This window comes from Carassius auratus, chromosome 43 (assembly GCF_003368295.1).
Source record: "Carassius auratus strain Wakin chromosome 43, ASM336829v1, whole genome shotgun sequence".
NCBI classification, from domain to species: Eukaryota; Metazoa; Chordata; class Actinopteri; order Cypriniformes; family Cyprinidae; genus Carassius; species Carassius auratus.
In genome coordinates this window covers 14,248,492-14,274,418 of record NC_039285.1, presented here as the reverse complement: position 1 = coordinate 14,274,418, position 25,927 = coordinate 14,248,492, and the positions used below count along the sequence as shown (strand labels likewise).

The following is a 25,927-nucleotide window of genomic DNA, read 5'->3' as shown; positions in this document are numbered from 1 at the left end:
ATCTTGTGTCTGTTCTTTTACTCAACTATAATGATTTTTATTACTATAAAAAAAATTATAAATCAAAATGACAGTGGGGGTCGGTGACGTAACTGGTGTTGTGGCTTAACACCGGTATCACCGTCAACACGGTTTATCGAGGCAAGCCTAGCTGCAATATAGCGCAACAGTGGACATTAATATAAACAGGAAGCCTTAAAGCTACTTACACTTTTAACATTAATAGATTTAATCAACCTGTGATTTAAAGGTGAAGGTAACTCGATCACTTGAAAACTGAGGTCTGTGGAAGGGGAACCACACTCTTGCTACTATTATGGTTTCATAACCTGTCCAAGGCGGTCTAAACAGTAAACCGGTGATATACAAGCTAATGACTTTGCTTTGAAGCACGTTTTCCTGTAACATTTCCATTCTCAACTGCTGAGGGCGGGATATGGACACCATCCTGTGCCATTTATAGAAAGCAGTACAAATGGTGAGGTGCATTCAGAGGTCAGAGGTGAAAGGACAGCTCTCTGTCAGATCCCTGGGTCATGCTCTTCCCTGCATGCTCGGCAAGCCAGCTATATGAGCCCAGAGTAGAGGAGACGGCAGAGGTCAGAGTAGAGCGTAAGAGAGGAAAAGAGCAGGTTTACTTTGCCCAGACCTCGGAAAGAGCAGGATGACAATATGGCTGCCTCGACTCGAGGACAAATCTCTGCACCGCTGTAATCAGACAACTGAAGTTAAACACCAAAATGTCCACATAAACAACTGCCCTGAACTGAATCACATGGGATTATCTAATCACAGTAGACCTTAGGCATGTTATACACAGCGTTGTATTTGATATCAATGAAAATGATGCCGTGAGGGGTAGACTTAGCAGTATTTGGCATACCTAGATCACGTGTCATGAAAGTTTTGCAAACAAAACATATTTTTTTTGTCAGATGAATATTTGACATGTTGCACTTCCATCCCTGTCAAAAATTAAATATGGTGCGACCCTGGCTAAATAGATTTTGGCATCAGCATGTTAACACCATAATACTAGGCTAACACCAAAATACGCCAAGAATAAAACCACATATTATGACCTCATCACTGTAAAGTAACATGAAATCCTTCTAAATTTAGGGTGGTAATGCACAACCTGAACTTCATTTACCTAGATATGTAGTTTCACCTTAAATATGATTTAGAAAACCAAATAAATTAACAGGTTTTGCTGAAGAATACATGCAAGGGATTTAACAAAAATACGTTCCTGATCCTAGCTTGGGTTTTAAGTTGAGTCAGTTTTAAGAAAAATAAAAGAAAAAAGAAAAAAGAAAAACAAACAAAAAAATTATAATTAAAAACTCAATTAATTATACATTATACTGTGAAAAAACTGACTTATTGAACTTTTAATGCCTTAATGTTGTCTAGGTAGGTAAAATACTAGGCTTTAAAACTGCACCAGTGCATGTTGAGCTATTGCACAAAAAAATCCTGTCTCCGTGCAATAAAATGCATGTGTAAAAGTGTGTGTAATTGCTAAGCAGACAGCAGTAGGAGCTGTGTGTGTGTGTGTGTGTGTGTGTGTGTGTGTGTCGAGGAGAGGCTGCAGTGAAGAGAGACCAGAGCAGAGCTGTATCCCCTCGGGCTCTCTCTGACATACATTTCAGACACAGTCTCAAAAGACTCTTACCTTACGCCAAACAAACACACACACAGTCTCAGCACACACATAAACACATCCTCCAGGGGCCTGTCCCAGACGTCACCAAATTACAACATTACGACTGCGGCTTCACGCTGCTTGATGAAGATTGAGACATTAGGAGAGCTGGGGTAGGGAAATGAAAAAATTGGGCTAAAAGACATCCATATGAATGTGCACGACTGGAAATAAACGTTGAATAAAGGTTTCAAAAATGAACCAAACAAGAAAAACTACCATCTAAAAGAGAATCATGACTGTCATGCCCTGTTGCAGTCCTAGTTCAAGGATGGATAAAGTAGACAGAGCGAATAAAAACAAAGAAAGAGTGAGAGATGTAATGATGCTGAAAGAGATACAAATTCCCTGATTCACAGCTCAAGGGTGTAGATACGAAGACGTTTAAGAGCCATTTAACAGTTAGAGTAATGCCAACATGACCTTATTAGATCCATCACTGTCACGACCAGACACAGACGAGGAAAAGGGCGGAGAGAAAACAAATCACTCAGATACATTTTTGCGCTCTTAAAATGCAGCACTGGTTTCTCCGGTGAAATATCCAGGCCTCTGTGAACGTTCCCTCTCTCTGTGTAACGGCTGAGAAGACTAAAAATAACGTCTCATAACGACACCCAATATACTGCAGAGAAAACGCAACTCTGGCGAGCCTGCTGAATGTTTCTCTCAGATGGAAGCTGAAATCCAGGCAAGCAATAAAACGGAAAGCTCAACTTTAAAATGAAATGCGCCACTGGCTGCTGCCGCAAATAACAAGCGATCTTCAGTCTAATGAAAGCACGGAGGTCTGTCACAATCAATGCCTGATGGTTTCATGAGAAACTGCATGCTGTCATCAGACATCTGTTTCATATAATGTTTTCAGGCATGCTGAAACAAAACAACAGCACATAACCATCAAAAACCATTACTGAGGTTTCAATCAGTGCCATTGTTTCTGATGCTGATGACACAGCAGTGATTTCCATTAAAGGGGACGTACCAGAAGAAAAAATAAAAACAGCCTTATACTTTACTTATTTCCTGAAGACTCAAATCATGTACACATCTACATTTGACCGACTGCCTGTTTACATCTCTTTACAACTTAGCCATAATAGTAAAATTGAAGTAATGGGCAATGGGCAAATGCCTTATAGATAAATTAAGTCTATTTGTGACGCATTAAGACAACGCAGTTAAAGACAATGACACAGTGAGTGAATTCTGTTATTGAAGGATGCAGAAGAGGAAACTACATGGTCTTTAAGACTTTTCAATTGAGATTTAGAGCCAGGAGAGAGGATGGAAAAAGGCCATGAAAATTTACTAGCAGAAGACGACTTAAAGGGGGAAATAATCATAACCGAGGTCATTTACATAAGTCAAAATGGTCATGACAAACTAAAATGAATTAAATGTACAGATGTAAAAATGGCACATAAATTGTTGGGTCTGAAAACATGTTCGGCAAAAAAAAAAAAAAAGAGTGTAGGGAAAAAGAGAAGTGATGTGTCCTGTCACTGTTACAATAGAATTAGTTTTGATTGTGGGCTGCTGCCTTTGCTTTCACACACTCCTTCCATCTGCATTCTCATCCTGACAGTAAAGTGTGACAGAAGCATCTTCTCCCGCAGTGGCATGTGAGATTCTCATACTTTTCAATGCATGAGCGCTCTTGTTTCCCTGCTCTGCTTCTTTCTCCTGAGTGTGCGTCTCTGTGCCATGTGACAGGTCGAACCTCTCAATCCGGAGGCTTTGCGCCCACGTGTCCCTTTAGAGGATTTCATTCCTGACATCACCACACCAGATGCTGACGACAGAAATAGACACAATAACGCTCACCCACAATGCATCACGGGCATCAAAATCTTTTGTGGTCCTTCCTTTGATTATCACTTTGAGTCCCACCTTCCTCTCAGGGACACTTTCTTTTTCCTCTGAATCCCCACACATGCCAAACGTGGAAAGGATTCACTGAATATTGATGGGCAACACATTGCTCAAAAAAAAAAAAAAAACACTCTAGTGGGTTGGTACCACTCTATATTAGGTTCCCATGTTTCCACCACCAATAAAAAAAACAAAAACTCACAACTAAGGCTTTCTCTCAGTTCTGAGTGAAAAAACTTATGATTCTGACACAATCCCAAGATCTCATGATTAGGAGTTAATAACTCAGTTGTGTGGAGAAATTCACAATTATACTCTGAATTGCAAGATATAAAGTGGGTTTTTCCTTTGTCATGTAATGTGTTCACCCAAAAATGTCATTTACTAAATCTGACTCAAGATATTTTCAAGCTCTTAATGCATCTTGTTTCCTTCTGGAGCATCAGTGAATGTTTGAATCTTTTTTAATAGTTGTGTTTGAGTACCTCAAATGTCCTCAGTCTAAAAAGATGTATCTCAAAATCATAAAGTCCCTGCTGGAAAGGGTTCAAATATGCAAAGACGCTGGAAAACTGAAGAATCTGCAGGACCTTAAAGATTTTTCTGAAGAACGCTGCTCCGTTTAACTGTTTCAGAACAAACAAGAGACTCATGCACAACCATCACAAAACAGAAAGACAGCCGAGGATCATCAGGTAACGGCACACAGTATTAAGAACCAAGGGTTCCCAAACTTTTGAGTAGGGTTATTTTAATAATTTCAGCAATTCTTTTGTCTTGTGGACTAAATGTTAATATCTTTTATGCACAATATCTTACTCAGGACAGTACTAAATAAAAAATAACATGCATTTAGTATGATCTCTCTTATTTTTTGAAAATTACTCATATTTTCACAGATTCTGCAAGGGGTGCCCAAACTTTCGATCCCCACTGTATGTATGTATCTATATATATTTTTTTTTTTTGCCGATATATCTCTCAAAGGAAGTCTATGGGGAAATCGTGGAAGGTTTAAAGCATAAATGTGAAGCTCATTTTTGCAAAAGCGCTTATTGTAATTCCTCCCTTTCGGTGTTGTAAAGTTGAGTTGTGAAGACTAAACTCCTTGTTAGTAACTGTAAATGACTGGTTCCTTCTAACCCTGCTTTCCGCGGCAGGCCTGAGATCCAAGCAGGGAAATCCAGTGCAGCGTAAAGTGGAGATTTGGGACTTAGTGGACACCGCTGTGAATGCAGTCCGTTACTGTGCTTGTTTTCGCCATTGTTTGCTTGTCTCACGGTTTAAACGAACAGGATTAAGCAGCAGTGTGGGCCGTGTCTGGCCGACAGCTCGCCCGCCTAATCTCTGCCCGTAGACCTTGGGATTTCTGAGAAACAACCTGTGCTCACTTCCCTGTGCCAGACACAAGCAATCTCTCTCCCTCCCTCTCATTCTCGTCTACATCCTGTATTTATCAGCATGCAGTGCAATTGAAGTTTGCCATTTCGAGAATAATATAATATAATAATTTCTTAATTCAAAATAAAATATTAAAACGTAAATGTCTGTAAATAGGACAATTGCTTTTAGGGTTTGCTTCCTCCACACTGATAGGTGGCAGTATAACATTCAAGAGCACTGACATAAGAGTTAATTAGAATGATGAATAAGTTTAGTAGAGCAAGAAAAATGTCTTGTCTGGGATGGAATACTAGTTTGCTACCTACATATGGCCCAGCTTTATATTTTACAGTTTAACCTACAGAAAAAGTACACTGCAACTACTGCAACTACTTTTGACACAAGTACACAATAGTTAAAGACACATAATATAAAATGGGACTGCATGTCAAATTAAAATGTTTCAAACTGAAGTATGCTACATGTTGCCTAGTTCATGTTTTGTTTAATTCAGTGAGAGATGCCCAGTTTCTTAGAAATATGGTTGCTTTGCATTTTTTATTCGGTTTGTGTCTATGTTCCGGCTGTCTGAGCAAATAAGGAGGAGATGAGAAATGCATTGGGAGATATATAATATTTCATGCTGTGAGCGGTTGTATTTGCACATTTTGGAAATGTGCATACTGTGCACTATACAGACACTGCAAAAATAGTATGAATAGTACAGCACACCTTTAATTGTTGAGCACACAGAGGACAGTGGGAGAAAAAAATGAAACCAATACAGACCAAGGAAGTAGAACAAACATGGACAGATGATTATAAACCCAGGGTGGACGCTTGAGAGGTGTTTAAATGAAGCTGTGTTCCTGTGGGGCGGCTGAAGGCTGGAGTGGAGCAGAATGGCTTTACAGACGGTCCATCTGTTTCTGGACTGACCAGCAGCGAGAAAAACCTCTTAAAATCTCACATCTCTGCCATTTCTAAAAGCCAAAGAGGAGTGAGAATGCTGGCTGAGTGGAAGTGTGTGTGTGTGTGTGTGTGTGTGTGTGTGTGTGTGTGTGTGTGTGTGTGTGTGTGTGTGTGTGAAATTAAACTCCTATCAGAGAACACTAGCTTTACCCATATCACAACACCTCAAACAGTCAGAGAAAGAGAAAAGGACTGGAGCAAAAACAGTGCCAAAAAGCACCACAATACAAAGGTTTTGTAACATGGTACCATGGCAAGGCCATTTATTTTTGGACATGCCCCATGATAGTACCATGGTACTGTGGTAAAACTGGTGGTACCACGGTAATTAGTCATGCAATTAATTTCAGTTTCACCCATCACAAATATAATTCAGTACTATGGATTTTCCATGATACTAACACCATACATTGACAGGCCATACCAAGCAAGAAATACTGATGCAGAACAAAAACCAGGGCGGAATGCCAAGGAAGAGAAATGAATCCAATGAAAGAAATACGCCCCACTTCTCACATTCACACACTGCGAATGAATCTCCCCTCCGTCTGCAGCTCTGCCCTCCTCTCACAACCTCCAAGGTTGAGGTTAAATGGATCATTGAGTCCCCTGATCCACCCCCTATTGCTGAACATAAGACAAGCAGCGGGAGAAAAGCAGATCCCTCTGTGCCACACACACACACACACATATACAGAGTCCTTCCTGAGGTACTCAAGGGGAATGGAGAGTGGCCATCTTCATCTTGCAGGAGGAACATTCATGATGAACGTAATTTGGACAGGGGTATTTGTCTCTGTTCAGCAGGGTGCAGGGAAAGATGGATTTAAGTAGACAGGACTACAGCAGTACAGAAACCCATGTGGAGAAAGGCAGGTTTCAGGCAGAAAAGTGAAGATATAAAGGGCTAGTTTCACATGAAGTTAACAAGAGGAATGGGATAATATTAAAATCCTGGCTAATTCTTAAAACATGAATCCTGTTTGATTGTGGATTTTTTTTGTTTGTTTGTGGTCTCTTATTGCCCTGTCGGTCTCTGCAAACTATACAGAAGATCTCCTGTGTTCACAGTGTGCTGAAACAAAGCTCTCCCTCTCGAAATCTGCTGGAAATCAACTCACTAAAAAAAAAAAAACACGTTCCAAAATGCATCTCTGCCCCCATAGCAAAACATCCTGTTCCTGCTCAAATGGAGCACGATGTGAAGCGCTTTATCTCAGAAGTAGTAGAGTCTTCCAGCCTTTCACTCTCAGAGACATTAGGAAAGTGATGAAGACATTCTGAGGAATAGTGGGAAGACGGAGGAGTCAGCTGGCAGTGTGGAATTCATTATAATTAGCAACTAATAATGAAAAGCCTCTCAATGAGGACTGTGATAAACAACAATCTGTCAGGAACTGAGTGAGCCGTTTAAAAATAAAAAGACTGAGCGTATCTTCAAGAGAAAAACATGCTGAGTTTATGCCGAGCTTATGGAGATCTTACACTGTATTTCAGCATGCTATACATTTAGATATCTACTTTCTGTTTGAAGAGCCATGTTTTGTGGGGAAGTGGTGGCCTAATGGTTAGAGGGTTGGCCTCCCAATCGAAGGGTTGTGAGTTCTAGTTCAAATTCTGAGTATGGGTGACCATACTTGGCTGAATGTCACTTTTTTTTTTTTTTTTTTTTGGATTCTCAGCTGGGAACTTAGAAGTAAGCTGTGGCTCCAAATGATTCACTGATTAAGAGTCTGAATCAAATCGCTAGTTTACAAGGAACTCTGAAGCAGTTTCATGAAGCTTTTAAACTCACTCTTTAAAAATAACCAGTTCACAAGAGTTGTTTTTTTCAAACTGGACATCACAGGTGTGTGCTCGTGTTCATTGTGGCATGCAGGAAACGGTGCACCCTACCAAAACAATATCTTATATAACAACATATGGACAGGAAGTTTTTAAGGAACATACCAGATCATAATTGTAATCTATTATTGTTTATTGTAACTGTGCATGAAAATACACACTTTTGAAACTAATAAGCAGTAATTAAAATGTTTATTTTGAGGCAAAAGTCGTAGTTAATAGAAAATGTTGAGAATTGGATCCTGAATGTAGCGTGACTGCGTGAGCAAAGATGGCGATCAACATGCACATTTAAAAGTTGAATTTCCCCCTCAGAAATTATGAGCTACACAAATGTCTTTGTATTAATTTAAACCAGAGTTGTGTGTCTTTTTCAACTGATACAATGCCACCTTGTGGACCAACTTATTCGTACAAAATTTAAGGCACATGTGCAGTCTAAGTGTGTACTGCTAGAAGAATCAGTCCATGTACAGGACACGCATACAATCCCTAGTGTACACGTAAAACATTAAGTGCGCTTCAGGCTTCATCTATCCGCCAATGTTGCTTTATGATTCCTTAGGTATTCCAAAAAGTTGTTAAAGTTGCTAGTAGTGGTCGACCAAAACATCGCCAAGGCCAATATAATCGGCCGATATTTGGCATTTTTCAAATATCGGCATAAGCTTTTCTGCTTGGCCGATGTGTTCGAGGTGGGACTTTTTATTTTATTTTTCATGATATTCTGGTTGAGGTCGGTTGGGTCGTTTGAAATAAAGATGAAACAAAATCACACAATAAAGGTAAATACATAATTAACTTTCTTACTTCCAAATACATTCAACATCTTGCGGATACTTATTTCAAGGTTCATTTAGGAAACTAACTGGTCACACCACATTGAGAACATGAACAAGCGAGCTACACTATAGAGCTGCAACGGCGCGCCAACGTCATCGATTACGTCGACTACAAAAATACGTCACACTGTTTGTTTACATCTCGTGTAATGGCATACTGGGAATGGAGAAAGTTGCATTCTATCACAAAAACAGAGACCACTGTTATCAAAAGTATTGGAAAACTTTAAACAGAGGACAAATAAAATGGCCCTTTGTTCGCTTTGCAAAACCGATATGATGTACCACGGCAGCACAACTGCGATGCGCGAGCACCTCAGAGGAAAACATCTTGGCGCACTCCGGTGTTAAGGTTTAACTGGTTACCGTGTGATCTGGTGACCAACTTCCTGGTTCAGGTCTGATATTCTTGCGCTTGCGGCATTCTGAAAAGTTGAGATGTTTTTAACTCGATGCGGTGCAGACGCGCCTGGAAAAAACGAGCGTCGCACCGCGTGTACGTCGCTTCCATTATGAGGGCACTTATCGCGCGCCAACATTGGAAATAACGAACTTGAGCGCGCAAAAGACGTTATATGTTAACGGCCCCTTAAAAGACAGCGTGCCTCGAGACAACAGTCACAAACCACCGAGCCACCCCAAATCAGCTCCAGATCTCTGAAAACCACGGTAAACCATAGCAGAACATTTCATGACGTCTCAGACAACTGTAAATGTATGGCTACTGTGGTTTAATTATAAACGCTATCATAAACTCATACTTACCATAGTAAAATTATTTTCTTTGCCTCTATTATTTTATACTGTAAAAACTTCAACCACATTTGTTGAAAATGAATAAAGGTTGAAATATTATATTAGAAGTTGTACTTATGTATTTTATTAGTAAAGTTATCCAAAGGATTCATTAGCTAATTAAAAAAAAAGAACATTAGGTTAATTATTTATTGTAATAAAAATAATTGTTAGATTAGTCGACTAATTGAAAAAAATAATAGTTAGATAGTCGACAGAAAAAATAATCATTAGTTGCAGCTCTACTACACTATGTGAAAACAAAAACCCATCACAGTAACTTCCCCAGTTGCTAAACCCGCCATTTTTCTTAAAAGAACTTACCATTCCTAAGTTCAGTACCTTAGTAATTTTTCTAAATAATCGGTTCCCTATTGGATCATGTTGAATTGTAGGCTGGTGTCAGGATGTATGCACAGCTTTGTTGTTCTTGGAACTGGTATTATCTAACTAGTTAGGTAATGAAATTCCAGATGCTTTAGACAAAAACAGCCAACAGAGTCAAAACAGAAATGCTGGCAGAGATTATATTGTTTACTTGGGCAGAAAAAGAGAGGGAGGCACAAAGGAGAACCAAAAATCTGCTAATGACTGGTCATTCCACATCCAGATAAAATTACTTGAGATACACAAACAAACCACCTAAAGACCGCTGCTCAGAAAGCACAAAGCCTTAATGACTGAGACAAGCCCATCTCTCAATGAGGCCTACTCTTAGAATTCAAATAAAGACCACAACACAGGAGGGGCTACGAGTCAACGCCTGAGCTGAATTCAAATGAGGATACCGAGCCTCCAGTCATCTCCCACACAAAATTTACAAGCTCATTTGATCATGTAAATTAAAGCGCTACAACGTACACAGGAGTTCTGCGTTTTGTTTTATTCCCAGATTCATTTGCTGCCACTCCTACAAGAGCAAGAACAAGAGGTTTGATAGACAAGAGAAGAATGAGGCGACTGACACACTTCAAAATCCACTTAAAAACTTAAAACACATAAAAACCAATATAGTCAAGGAACACCACATAAATTAACGTAACGTAGGAAAAGAGTGAGCAAAAATAAATAAATAAAGAGTTTGAGGGCTGCTAGAGTGCTAGCAAGTCAGAAAACATGGGAGCGCTACTGTGCCCGTCAGTCAATGTGGCCACGTCTTTGAGGGGCTGTGTTTTGGAAAAGGGGTGTGGCTGAATGGAATTACTTAGGTCACAATGACGCACATCCAAGTGAATTGGATTATTGTAAATAAAAGTAGGACAGGAACTGGGTTTTGTCCTTTGGTTGTTGTTTTTATGGTAGTAGATCTGAATGCGAACTGGCAGTCAATTGTGAGAAAAGGGTGTGATTTATGTGGATAAAATGATCAGAGAAGTCCAGCATATGACACCAGAGAGTAGTTTTCATCGGAAGATTGAGTTTCCATGACTAATAAGCTCAAAAAAGCGCTATTAGAAACATATGCATGTGTAAATGGTTTACAAAAAGATCAATAAACATGCATTAAGCATCTGACGCATTATAAAATGCTAAACATTTGTAGTGTGCTACATCCTTGTTTTGTTTGTTGTGTTAGTTTTTCTGTAAAGACATCAAACCAACTTCAATATTCAACAACATTTTCACATATTCATGGTTCTTGGTTAATGACCATGCATGCAAATAAATAGATAAAATATATCAAATTATATTGCAAATATTAAGTTTCTGTTTGAACCTATTATATGACATTTCATATGAAAAAAAATATTAATCTTTTTTTAATAAAACATTTTGATATTTAGATATATCTTTCATTTGCAATTAAATATTTGCTATTGCTAATATTTGCAGCCCCGTTTTTTTACTTTTAGTTATTACCTTTCCATTAACCCCCATATAGGAAACCCTGCATTATGTGATATGGTATTCCACACAGCATGCTCTGGTAGAATACTGTGCCTAGTGGCAAATGCAGTAAAAACATACAATCCTTCATAATACTTTCTTTTCAAAAATAGTAGGCAGCACACCATTCCGAACATCCATACTAACATTCACACACATAGAGATCCTTCTCAATCATCTTGACACAAATATGCAACCATCATGAGAAATGCAGATGGCTATAGAAATGGGCCTTAAGCACACAGAAGAAATCTGTGCATGCGAGAGAGAACAACATGCTCTTGAATAGGACAGCAAATGTTTTATTCATATGTGACCAAATGCAGAGGAGATGAGTCACACCCCATCCGAACGCAACTACTGATGCAGGCAATGAGCGTATTCATATTCAAACCCACAAAATCCATGATGTCCTACAAACCGTAGAGTAGATGACAAATCTCTACGGTGCAGATAAAGGTAGAACGGACTGCTGGCATTCACGCTAAAGTGGCAAATGTGCCCGCTTGTTCCAGTCTTTGATGGTAGAGAGTCTAAATTTGTGATGAGCCGAGTCGAGCCGAGCTGTGGGAGGTAATGGTGCCTCTCACTCTCTCGTACAAAGAGAAGACGGACGAATACGGGCTGGGTAATTAGAGCGAACACACCGCCCAGGAGACAGAGATTCAGAGAGATCGTGCGAGCGGGGCTTGCCTTACGAGCTCGCTATATTTAACTTCCTCTAATGCAGCCGGTCCTGAAGAGGGACCTAAAACAGCAGACACGCTCAGACATGACACAGGAGGAGATAAGAGAGACGTTTACTGAAAGAGAGCGAGTCAGTGGCAGACAGACTGATAAGACAGATGCACTCAAACTCAGACACAAAGAAAGCAAGAAACTATAGGGAGTCTCGCATTTTGAAACAAGGTACAGATTTTAAACAAAAAGTTAGCAACTTGCAAGCAGTTAACATTAACTCTGGAAGTGGAAGCTGATAAATGACAGCCAGTTCCACCAAAAAATTAATCAAAACAATACCATAACCATTTTGGTTTGGTGAAGGTGTTTGTTTTTGGAATACAAGAAATGAATGCATTGAATATGCATTAAATTAATCAAACATCCAGTGCTTATTAAAGTGACATTTACTTCACATTTAAATTGCTATTCTTTTTATACTTTATTTGTCAGAAATTCACGGGGAAAATATAATGGTTTATACAAAAATATTAAGCAGTGCAATTGTTTTCAACACTTATAAGAAATATTTTTTAACAACAAATCAGCATATGAGAATGTGACACTGAAGCAAGGATGCTAAAAACTCTAATTTTACACGTGTGTGTGTGTGTGTGTGCGCGTTCCCTTTATTTAAATATTTTTTAAAATATTGTAATAACTTTAGAATTAAAACAGGAAATGAACAAATGAAATGAAGTAAGAAAATAGATGGAACGCACATTGAAAAACCATACTCTCTTTTTTCCCTATATCCCTATATTTACACTTAGATTTCCAAATTAAAAAGGAAAGACCTTATTTTGTCAATAAAAAAATAAAAATAAATCTGCAATAGAAATCTCTCAATACATAATACAAATACAGATATAATACAGAAATTTATTAAAATGAATATAAAAAAACCCACAGAAATAGAGATCTGTGTAAACCTAACTAATCAGTAACCCAAAAGATAGCAAATAATGCAAGTGGACAGTTTTATTTCCTACAACTAATAACATTTTAACATTAATAACCAAACAAATTTCATTTACATCATTTGTTCAGATGTTGGCATATGGTCTAACTGTTTTATGGTTTATAGTTTAATAGCTTATTGTTTGAAACTCCATTTTAAATGACTTTAACCCGGAGTCGATTCATAATTCATAATTCACCCCAAAAAGATGTGATCTGGTTAAGGATTTGAGATTTGGATTTCCTCAGAAAAAAAAGAATGAAGCACTTTATTCAGCAGAGATCATAAACGTGAGTAAGTCTCTTTTTATTTATTTATATACTTCACATAACGTAAACATTTTACTAGTTAGACCTTTTCCAAACTATAATTCCTGACTAAATGTATAGTCATGTGAAACATTATAAAGTTTTAATAACAATATACAATACTATACCATTCAAAAGCTTGATGTAAATAATATAAATGTAATACATAAATGTAACTGTAACAAATGTAACAATAAATGCTGTTCTTTCAATTTATCCACACAAAAAAAAAAAATGCTCAGCTCTTTTCCACATTAATAATAATAATAATAATAATAATAATAGTAATAATAATAATAATAAAGAAAATCGGTGTGTGACTAGAGCAATGATGCTAAAGATTCAGCTTTGAAAGTCAGCTTTGATTGTTCCTAATACGGTTTAACTGCAATCGCTAGTGAATATTACATTATGTTGTGGGATAATTAAATATGTTCTAAATAAACTACAAATATAAAATTATATACATTTATTTTGTCATCACATTCTTTGTTGTAACTGTTCCCTCTCAGTGACACAAGCTGACTGAAAGGCTCATTATGCAGCTCATTATGTCTTCTCAGGTGTAAATCACAACATAATTCTGATAGTTCACGTCCTCTCGCATAGACCCTTTTCTACACAAAAAGTAAATTAGAAAATTAAATCAATATATTGTTTTCTGTGAGTGGATATGGATTATAAATTTGTAGTTTTTCACTAAGCATGCATTTTTCAGGATCTCATATTAATCAAGACACCACAAGGAATATTAATTCTTTATTAACCCATTTGTCATGTCACAGGACCACTGAACTTAAAAATAGCCTAACCTAAAATCGCAGCCTATTAGTCGACCACGCAAACGATCCTGCTGACTATAAGAGACTGAGGGCAGGATTCTGAATAAATGGTGCAGTGTCAGTGACTAATAAGGTGCAGAGACTCATTGTGAGCTCACTCGAGGGTGCGGCCATCAAAGCATGTTTGCGTATGTATCATATCATATCATATCAGTAATGGACGGGCGGAGTATCCGCAGATGTAACATGTTCTCTTCTCTCCTGTCGAGGACTCAGTGTGTCTTAAAGCTATAAGAGGATTTGTGAGGAGACTGAGAGCGGCTGGTAAAATAATTGAAAGTGTCTCTGTGAGCACTAAGCCCTCAGCTCAGAGGATGAGCATCAGGGTGGCGCTAACACAGCTCAGGCTTTACCAAACAGGAAATGGTTGACAAGACCATTATCAATGCCTGCAATCCAACAATAGAGCTCTGCCACACCTGACGTGCATGTGAAATCACATCCAAAATGTTTTGTGATGCCATCACTTAGCACGATGAGTAATGCGGTCTACTAAAAAGAAAACGCTCATTAAAACCTGGGTGTCTTGACTGTGTTGATTTTGGAGGAAAATCATCAGAAATTTTTTTTATTTTTTTTTCCCACCAGAACTACTTGTGGAGATACGCATGGAATCGCCTACATAATCAAAAAAAAAAAGACTAAAATAACGCCTTCGCCTTCTATTCACATAATGACATGTTTGTCAAATATGCAAGTGGGAAAAATAATAATAATAATTTTAGTAATACAGACATAAATATGAAAAACAGATAGCCAGTAATGTTAAAAGCCAGCAATGCTCCTAATTCGCCCGTCATCAGTCTTAGTAGGGCCAGATGCTATATTTATTTTGATGCTAATTTAATCTAATATCTAGGTGGTGAAAATTGTGAATGTAAGAGTACACATCTATCACTGGCCAGACGGATGTTACTGTATGTGAGAATACAGAAGTCCTTACATTTACCATAAAGATAGCCTGTTCTAGCCAATTATGAATGTCTCAGGGTAAATAAACAAATGCCAGTTACTTTGTATTCTTCCACTGAGCATCACATCAAGAGAAGTGCACAATGTGGCAATTAGCATCAGCAGCCTGGCTGTCGTCACATCTGATAAACACGCATGTAATGTCATGTCCCAATCGGGTCCTTGTGCTGGTCAGGATGCTAGCACCAATTCAGAGCTCACAATAGCCCCTCACCGACATCCATTCATCACTCCTGGGGTGAGCAATGCATGCTATTAAAAGCCCTGCTAACACATCCACACAATGAAGTCTGCATACAAATGGATTGTGTGCCATCAAAGGCTGCAGACAGAATCACCCCCGCATACACCACACACCCCTGCAAACATTCACGCATACACACACAAAAACACTTTGGTTAACCAAACACAGGTGTGAATACCAAAGAAATGCTCCTTGACTTTTACGCATGTTAGGTCTAACCAAATGGAAGAATTGATCAGAACCAACCACATTAGGAAAAAAAAATAAGTCAACATGCAAAAGGCACTGTTTCTGTATTACAATGCTTTTTATAATATCCACTTATGAATTATGCAAAATGAGACCAGGAATGTGGTCCAGGTAGTTTTCACATTGACTTTAAACTACTCCTAGCACTGCATCGTTACAAGAGCCTAGAGTCCCATCATTGGACGCAATGCTGCACGACTGCGTAACGAGAGCAAGTTGGGCCCTCGAGCAAGCTTCAGAAGAGACAACACTTTTTGTGTACCATCTCAGTGGCTTGAAAAAGAGTACAAAGACGCCCACTCAACCACTGAGAAAATTTTACAAGCTGGGTTTTAGGTTTATCTTAAACCTGACGATAGCTGGGTTGCGTAACTCCCAAGTACGCCAAGTTCAGGGTTTTTAATGTGCTTGATCACTCTTGCTATTATCTGAATCAGTCATGTCTGTGCCAGCAGCAGGTTACTGGAGCACACAGGTATTCAAAATACACACTTCATTCATGTTAGTATGTGCCAAAGCTTGCATTCAGAGCATCGGTGAAAACATTCAAAAGCAGGCAAGCTTTGCACACAGCACAAATATGATTCAGCGCCAGTCAAATTCCAGCACGCCTCTGTTGCGTTAATTGGCAGTCCCTCCAGAAAAACGTTGAAAACAGTTTGATGAAAAAGAGAAAAAAAGGTGATTCCCCCAACACCTTTTTCTCACTAGGCTACTACCTTAATGTAAAGAGTAATTTCTTATTACTTCCTATGATAAGTGAGCATACTAAATCACAGAATATTTAAGTTGCAATCTCTTACTGCAACGTAAATTATTTTACATACTACTAATATAATTACAACTGTAAGTTTGTGTACTGTTCTGTAACAAAAAAAAGTGCAATCTTACAACTGTAAAGTTGCATCAACTTCTGAATGAAACTACAACATCGTTAGTAGCCTAGTGAGAAGGGGGTGTTGGGGGAATCACCTTTTTTCCTCTATTTCATCAAACCGCAGTTTTCGCAAGTTCTCGCAATATAATTTGGCTCCACTGTCATGTAACGAATCAGGAAACTGCTTTGCGCATTCTTTTGCTCTTATTTTTGTTGGCAAATAAGAATGATTTGCGCGCTTCAAGTTTCACCCTGGTTTCACCGCGGGGTTTGCAGATGATGTTCACGTCACGTAATTACGTCACTTCATAAGGTACCCATGGCAATAGGGGGAAAATGGCGCTTTACTTGTGTGAAGAAAACGCAACATTTTTCAACTTTCTGCTAATATATATATGTGAGTTTTTTTGCAACGACAATACATGGATTATGAAATCATGCTAGCCCCGCACATTTTGCTTTCTGAAATTGGCAATTTATGCGGCGAAAGAGCAGCATATCTAAAAAAATGCCTTGATTATGCATTAAATCAGGCGATCGCATAATCACGTTTTTCTGGAGGGACTGAATTGGCAACGATCTATGTCAGCAAGATTGGGCTTTGGGTTGGGCAGCTTATTCATTTGAATTTCCAGAGGAACTCATTTGTAAATTAATGGTCGAAGAAATTAACTCATTTCAAATAAACAAAATGTCTTCTGTGAATTTGTTCTTTTAATTACACATCTCTGACAACAAAAACAAGAAAAAAACCCAAGCAGTAGTGCCAGTCATTATGTAAGCTGTACAAGCAAAAACTGACAAACTGAGACAGACAATGACCATGAAAGCTAACAAAACAGGATTTGATCAAATACACTATTGGAAAACACAGATAAAACATCCAGTGCTTAACAATAAGGATGGCTCAAGGCCAAAGCTTCAGCCTCGTACTTGACAGGAGAGTAAGGGATCCTTTTTGCAGTCAAAAAAATTTAAATAGACTGCAACCAAATTGACACAGGAGTCTCAGAAGGTCTTTATCTATCACTTTACATTCATTTTACATGCACAAAAAAGTGCGGTGATGCAATGCAACAGACAAAAATAAAAAAAGAACGTTGTCAAGGTAAACAAAAATCTGAACCGGATAAAATCCTTATTGTTGAGCCTGGATATCTCATGGCTGTAACAAATTTTTTTTACACATCCACAGCTGAGGGAAAAACAAAAAACAAATCCAAGCTTGCAGCAGCACCAGAGAGTTACCAGCAATGCATCAACAATCAAACAGACAGCCCAGAGTGACTTTAACACACTCCCTTTGTCTCCGACAAAATACACCTGACAATTGCAATTTGATTACGTCAATGCGTGAGAACAGTAAATGATTTGGCCCCGCAGTCAAGTCATCGCCGGTGTGGAATTATTCTAGTAATTCCCACAGTTTCAAAACCTGTAACATGGGAAATTCCTACAAATATTTCAGAGCAGTACAGATGACGGTCATCATTTGCATGTGCTTTTGAGTGTTAAAATTTTAAACACTCAAAGTGCTCAATTCAGTACTTTCCCACTCTCTGTGAAACCCCTTTCTGTGACCTCACACTCGGGAGCGTGCAACTACAGAATTAAGTTTGTTGCACCTAAACGGCCAAATACATACATAATTATGTCAGAATGCCCAACTTGTTGAGTTGTGTATATATATATATATATATATATATATATATATATATATATTAAGGGAATGTAAACAAAACTTGTAACAGTATGATAGATCCGTGCATGAGGTCTTAAAGAGACAGCGCCTAAATAAATCAGCTGCTGTCTGTCATTAATGTTTATGCTTACATTGAATACTAACCAGTGATATTTTAAAGTTAAACATAAATAGATAATTCTTTGTAGTATTTCAGCACCTGAATATTACTATAACTATTACCATCAGCTGAAAAATGTTTATTATTGTCTTTTTTAGTTAAAATAAATTCAATTCAGAGTTTGAAATAAATTTTTTTTTAATTATATCTTACAATATAAATATGAATCAACAACATTAACTGTAAAACACAAATACACTGGGTGACAAAACTCCCCTCTCAATTAAGGTTGATGTTGATCAGAGAGCTTGAGGAGCGATCGGATCAAAACAATCAAGGACACAAGGAGTCAAATGTATAACAAAAGACAAAAGCAGTAATAACAGAAACACAATAAGGTCGTAATATTGATCTGAAGGTAAAATGATTCTTTGATTTTCTACAGCAATGCTTTTCTACGCACATCCATCAACATCCCTGCACCTCCTCATGACGGTGAACCACAGGCAGCGCCTTTCTCTCTAAATGCAGCAATTAGCAACAAAGAGATTGCTTTTTTTATTTTAGTGCTTTGCAACCATTATTTCTGGCGCTGAAAATAATGGTTTCACAATTTGTTATATCATGCCTTCAGGCTGAGCTCTTATAGGAAGAGCATGCCATCAGAAATGAGCGCAGAGACTCCTCTTGGACAAGGGCAGGTTTAAAGCAACCAGACAGGGATCGTCCCGGAGACTTGACTTGGCTTCATCTAATATACCACACAAATTCATTTGCATAATTTGCCTACTGTGGAAGCAACTGACATGTTTCACAAGGCCGACCCATTGTTCTCTGACGAACACAAACTTGCCCTTTAACATGGGGAGTGCACCTAAAGCTCGTCACACCGATCACAGCAACCCCCTGAAAGCTATTTCTGATGAATACATATAATGATCTGAATCATTTTAGTAAACTATACTATCAGATCAAATATGTTGAAGTGGTTTGTCCAGTTGGATTGTTTGATTTTTATTAATTTTTTATGGTTTCTGTCATTTTACATTAAGCCAAACCTCAGAGCAGATACAAACCTTTATAAGACCTCTTCTGATAGATTTATCAAGGAAAAGTGTGGATATTCTCCAATGTAAGATCAGGTTATAATTCATAAGTTTATGAAATAACACAAATATTAAAACGGCAACTAACATTACTGGTTAAAATGAAATTTGAAGATATACAGAGATTCAGATTCATTCAGATATTAGCTACTGAGGACTTCAAACTGGCACTATGATAAAAAAAAGAGGGGGGGGGGGGTCAAATTTCCAATACAACAACACAAATAAAAGTACTAAGAATAAAAAAAAGGCATTTAACCTCTACAGCCTGTCCGAAGAAAGACCGTCCAAGGACATTGTCAAAATTGAACATTTCATATTACATTATAATCATCAGTCTAATGATTTCATAGGATGAACATTTATTCTAAACTACTACTTATTCAGAAATATTAATATCATTATAAAAAGAGGTTTCAGTACAAAAATATTAATGTAAAAGAATATAAGTTAATTGCGAAAACGAGGGTGTATTATTAGTGCGCACGCACCTCAATGTATCCGGCCAGACTCGGAACAGCGATGACCAGAACGAGCACAGACACGGCCGGGATTAAACCCATCTTCCTCGGTTACTCTCTGCTGGGGCTTGTGCTGAAATTATCCCGATGTGGATTCTTACAAGAGGCTATTAAACAGAAAGCAGCTAGGTAAACGATCCTCGAGCGATTGCTGTGTGTGTCTCTCTTCCCTGTGTTTTTCCCACTGTGCGATGATCCCGCTCTGAGTGCGCGTGGAATGTAGCGCGTCCCCGACTGCCACTGCGCGAGCTCTAAAAACAGGATCAAGCGCGCCACCGGGCGTCTGAAGAAGGGACCTAGCGGAAATGAGGTCATCATGCTGGGTGTGTGCACCTTGCAACCCCCTGAAATGTTTAGAGAATGTTTGTTTGGTGTGTTGTTATTGTATGTAGTAATATATACACGGACATTTATGTGTGATTGAGATGTGATTGTAAAAGTGTATATTTTGTCATATGTAAGTTATTGTTCCCCATTTGAGTTTGTAAATTGATATTGTTCTAACAAAAAAAAAGGTGTGTGCACCTCCTGTAGGTCTATTACGAAATGTTTACACGATAAATATGGGTATTCACGTTTTGTTTTTTTTCAAGATTATTGTTTTTGTTTTACCTTTATTTAAACAGGAAGTCACATTGAGGATAAAACCTCTTATACAAGTGAGACATTTGTAAAGGGTAAAATGTATGAAACATGGCATTTTAATTGTAATTTTTGAAAATAGTGTATAAAATTTTATACCCATACCACTGTCAATCAAAATGAGTGTTTTTTTTTTCCACACTAGAGCATATAACTCTAAGGGAATCTAAACATATGAATCTGTCTATGTGTGTGTCTGTTCAGTCGAGGATACGTCTCTCTTCTTCCTCACTAAAAATACATATGCTATTGTTAGATTTTCATAATGGCTATTTCTAGCCTGCCTAAACATGTTTTTACAAAAATTACAATTCTTCCATCATTTACTCAATCACAGTTGTTTCAGACCTGAATGAGTTTCATAATTCTGCTGAATAAAAAAAAAAAAAGATATTTTGAAGAATGTGGTTAACCACATTCAATAGACAAAAAAAAAAAAAAAAAAAACTTTGGTGAGATTTTAGATTTTTTTTTTTTTACAATCCCTTGAAACTAATGGAAAAAAAACACAGCGTAACTCTAAACCCAGTTGAGTATTTCTACCAAACAGGTGCCACCTGTCACAGCCTCATCATTTGCAGAGAGAAGCTGCCACACAGTTACACCAGAATGATGCATCATAGAGGACTGTCAAGATATTTCACTGGAACTTGGTCTTCATTACATCTATTTTCTGTTTTACTTCTGTATTTATAAATATTCAGTGTCGATTATCATGTATTCAGTTAATAACTGTTGTTAGAGCACTGTCATATATGCTACAATTTCATTTGTCATAAAAGTTTTGATGTAAAACCCTAAAATATACTAGAAGATATTATAAGACCAGGCAGATAGGTAGAAAAAAAAGATTATAAACAAAATTAAAAAACGAATTATTATTATTAAAAATGTTATTTAAAACACCAGTGTTGTCTCATATAGAACTTTCTGTCACGTAATGTGTTATAGAAAACACGGGAGAAGGAACCAATTGCAGGTAAGCCGTTTATTATAAGGGTAATCCAAGAGAGTAAACAGTCCAGGCAGGGTCAAAACCAGAGAAACCAAATCAGAACATAAACAAGACACAAACACAAGGCAAGACACGAATGACGGGCATGAGTAATACATAACATTAAACAAGGACTCCGTAACACAGACTAAGACAGACTGGGTATTTATACACAGAAGGATAATGAGGGAACAAGAGAATGGTGGGGGACAATCAATTAACTAAACAAGGAGGAAGGTGACCATATAAGGGAACAGGAAGTGATCTGGGACAGACACCGTGAGAAGGAGGACATCTAGTGGAACCCCGGGGAACAACAACCCAGACACTGTGACAGTACCCCCCCTCTACGGAGCGGCTCCCAGACGCTCCAAGACAAAACATGACACAGAGATCAGGAGGGAGGCGGATAGGTGGAGGCTCAGGGGGAGGGACGGAGGGCTGGAAAAGGAACACATGGGGGACAAACACCAGAAATCTAAACATAAAACAGGGAGACCAGGAGGGAGGAGGACCGGAGGAGGTATAAGGGGAGGGATGGAGGGCCAGAAAAACTAAGGGGAACAGACAGGAACATCACAGAACTCTAATACACAAAACAGAAGTCCATAAAGGGCATGTTGAGGCGCCCACCAGGGCGGAGCGGAAGGCCACCACGGCCTTGTGGTCAAAGTCAAAGCCCTCCAGGGCGGAGCGGAAGACCACCACGTCCTTGTGGTCGAGGCCGGAGTCCACCAGGGCGGAGCGGAAGACCACCACAGCTTTGTGGTCAAAGTCAGAGTCCCCCAGGGCGGAGCGGATGACCACCACCTCTTTGTGGTCAGGGCGGAAGCCCCCCAGGTCCAAGTGGAAGACCACCACAGCCATGTGGTCAGGACGAGAGCCTCCCAAGGCGGAGCAGATGACCCACACGCCCCCGTGGTTGAGGCCGGAGTCCCCCAGGACGGAGCAGCAGACCACCACGTGACCTGACCCGACTCCGGAGAGTCCACCGGGACCTGCCTCGACTCTGAACTGTCTGTGGAAACCTGAGGCGCCTCGGTCTCGGGCACTGCCTCTGGAACGGCCTCGAGCATCACCTCGGTAACGGCCTCCGGATCAGTCTCGAGCACCGCCTCGGCATCGGGCACCGCCTCGGCATCGGGTGCCACCTCGGCCTCTGGAACAGCGTCGGGCACCGCCTCGGCCTCTGGAACAGCCTCGGGCACCGCCTCGGTAACTGCATTGGGAACAGCCTCGGGCACCTCCTCGGCCTCCGGAACAGCGTCGGGCACCGCCTCGGCCTCCGGAACAGCAACGGGAACCGCCTCGGCCTCCGGAACAGCCTCGGCATCGGGTGCCACCTCGGCCTCCGGGACAGCATCGTGCACCTTATCTGGAGACTCAGGGTTTGAGTCGGCCATCTTGTGCTGTGGCGCTGGGCTGGCGGCCATCTTGTGCTGTGGCACTGGGCTGGCGGCCATCTTGTGCTGTGGCGCTGGGCTGGCGGCCATCTTGTGCTGTGGCGCTGGGCTGGCGGCCATCTTGTGCTGTGGCGCTGGGCTGGCGGCCATCTTGTGCTGTGGCGCTGGGCTGGCGGCCATCTTGTGTTGTGGCGCTGGGCTGGCGGCCCTCTTGTACTGTGGCGCTGGACCGGTGGCCAATTTGGGCATTGGCGCCGGGTTAGCGGCCATCTTGTACTGTGGCGCTGGGCTGGCGGCCATCTCGTGCTGTGGCACTGGGCTGGTGTCCATTTTGTGTTGTGGCGCTGGATTGGCGGCCATCTTGTACTGTGGCGCTGGACCGGTGGCCAATTTGGGCATTGGCGCTGGGTTAGCGGCCATCTTGTACTGTGGCGCTGGGCTGACGGCCTTCCTGGGCAGTGGTGCTGGGCTGACGACCACCCTGCCGGAAGAGACAGGAGTGGCTGGGGCATCCCACCGACACCGAAACTGCAGGTAGCGCACAAATTCCCAGAACTCCAGCGTCTCCAACTGCGCCATCTCTTCCTGAGGCACTGGATCATCCAGCCCGCCATTGAAGTGGTCCTTAAGGGCCGTATCATTGTATCCCATGCCTTCAGCCAGGGACCAGAACACTTGAGCCAGGGCACCCACTTCGTTGCCCTCTTGACGGAGGGCGGTCAACCGAAGAAACTTGACCCGCCTCTCCGCCATCTTGGCTGGGGAACGGAAAAGTGACATACCGCTGGTTCCTACGTGGACGGAGTCCTTCTGTCACGGTAGGGTTTAGATGAAACACAAAGAGAGGGTGGATCCAAGTGCAGGTAAGGGATTTATTTAAACGGAAGGGTAAATACAAAATAAACAGTCATGAGAGACAAACAAAAACCAAAAGAGGGAACCGGATGAAACGGGGAACTCAGAAGAACAAGAAGGTAGAGGAAGTCTCGGGGAACGAGAGCATGAGACACAAAGGGTAAGGACTCCATGATGACAACAGAGAAAGACAGCTCTATATAGGGAAACTAATGACAGAGTATTGTCAACACCTGTGCGATTCTAATTGGAGTGCAATTACTGTGAAGACACAACCAGACTAGCGGAATTAAAGTGCCTATGGTGAAGTGCCTAAGGGGAAGTGAGCTCACTAGGGAACACCCAGGAAAACAAAGACTGGCAGCGTGACACTTTCAAAGCATGGTCCTTTATGAAACCATAATAAAAAGGGTTGTATTTAGTTCCAAAAAAAATAACTGTCTAGAACCATTTTTCTTATATGTTCTTCCCAACCATTGGAAACGTATGCAGAAATTCCTAGTGGATTACATATAAAACCCATCTATTAACTATCTTTTTTCTAAGAAGTTAATTTATTTATTTTTTTATTTTTTTAATGAGAGAGAGAAATGTTTATTCACAGACAAAGTGAAAATAAATGAAACATAAATGCTAATTACAAAATAATACTGTATATGATTTTCTTTCCAATTTTGTGTTGCATTGACAGAAGTTTCACAGTCAGCGAGGGGAAGTTGACATGACCAAACCACACATTTGGTATCTCATAAAAGTCCACAATTTCCTCTTTAACATCAGTAGCGTAGGCAGAATTTTATTTTTTAGCAGGCCTGGGCAGAAGTGAGTGGGCATAGTAAATAACGGACAGAGTCGGACTCAATATTCAGGTCATTTCAATCTTTTCTTCTTATCCTGTTGAAGAATAAACTGTAATACACAGCGGGAGAAGTAATGTCACACAGCAGGACACTGATTTACATGTCCATGTCTACCTGTGAGCACAGACACGGATGTACAGGTGGTCCATGTAAAATCAGTAGCAGCGGGCAGAAAAAACCACATGGTGTTTGACCCCCTGCAGTTGTTACACAATAGACTGTCTGCTTCTCCCATCACACCACATTTACACAATCCAATAGTCAATACATCTGACAGATGTCATCTGCCCTCTGTGCAACTTATTCATGTTTTCCCACATTCTGATGCACATGTCTATACCTTATATATTATCTTTAAGAGTTTTTGCTAGATACTGTGTGCTATTGATTGTGCAGTTGCTGATGCTATAAATCCAAGGGTCAATAAGGACATCCATCTAAACATTTATCTGTGTATCTATATAAAATTGCCATTTTGAGAGACTAACCCATATCCATTTCTGGTGAATATTTGTATGACTTACCAAATCGTTTGGTACCCTCACTATAAGATTGCCTTTTGATTATAATTTAGTTGTTAAATTTCTATACTGTATATCATTTTATTTAATTTAATTTATTGAGTTAAGCAAATAGATTTGGGTCAACACACTTTACCATATTAAGATACACTCACCTAAAGGATTATTAGGAACACCATACTAATACTGTGTTTGACCCCCTTTCGCCTTCAGAACTGCCTTTATTTCTACGTGGCATTGATTCAACAAGGTGCTGAAAGCATTCTTTAGAAATGTTGGCCCATATTGATAGGATTGCATCTTGCAGTTGATGGAGATTTGTGGGATGCACATCCAGGGCACGAAGCTCAACAGAAATTGAGACTCAGACCAGGCAACATTTTTCCAGTCTTCAACTGTCCAATTTTGGTGAGCTTGTGCAAATTGTAGCCTCTTTTTCCAATTTGTAGTGCAGATGAGTGGTACCCGGTGGGGTCTTCTGCTGTTGTAGCCCATCCACCTCAAGGTTGTGCGTGTTGTGGCTTCACAAATGCTTTGCTGCATACCTCGGTTTTAACGATTGGTTATTTCACTCAAAGTTGCTCTTCTATCAGCTTGAATCAGTCGGCCCATTCTCCTCTGACCTCTAGCATCAACAAGGCATTTTGGCCCACAGGACTGCCAAATCCAAGTAACTGAGCAGATTGTGAAATACTCAGACCGGCCCGTCTGGCACCAACAACCATGCCATGCTCAAAATTGCT

The 25,927-nt window shown here is 39.9% G+C and overlaps 1 protein-coding gene across 5 annotated transcripts in view; it reads right to left on the bottom strand.

Moving 5' to 3' along the window:
- The window catches only part of LOC113061765 (amyloid-like protein 2), a 66,951-nt gene extending 46,802 nt beyond the window's left edge, over positions 1-20,149 (bottom strand). For 2 of the 5 annotated variants that reach the window (XM_026231190.1, XM_026231194.1), the window contains exon 1: positions 19,880-20,147. In XM_026231190.1, coding sequence (XP_026086975.1) covers positions 19,880-19,951 — 72 coding nt within the window. In that variant the 5' untranslated portion in view covers positions 19,952-20,147. Of the gene's footprint in view, positions 1-19,879 lie in introns of all 5 variants that reach the window. The other 3 variants (XM_026231195.1, XM_026231193.1, XM_026231192.1) reach the window with 3 other exon arrangements.
- Positions 20,150-25,927: the final 5,778 nt, after the last annotated feature.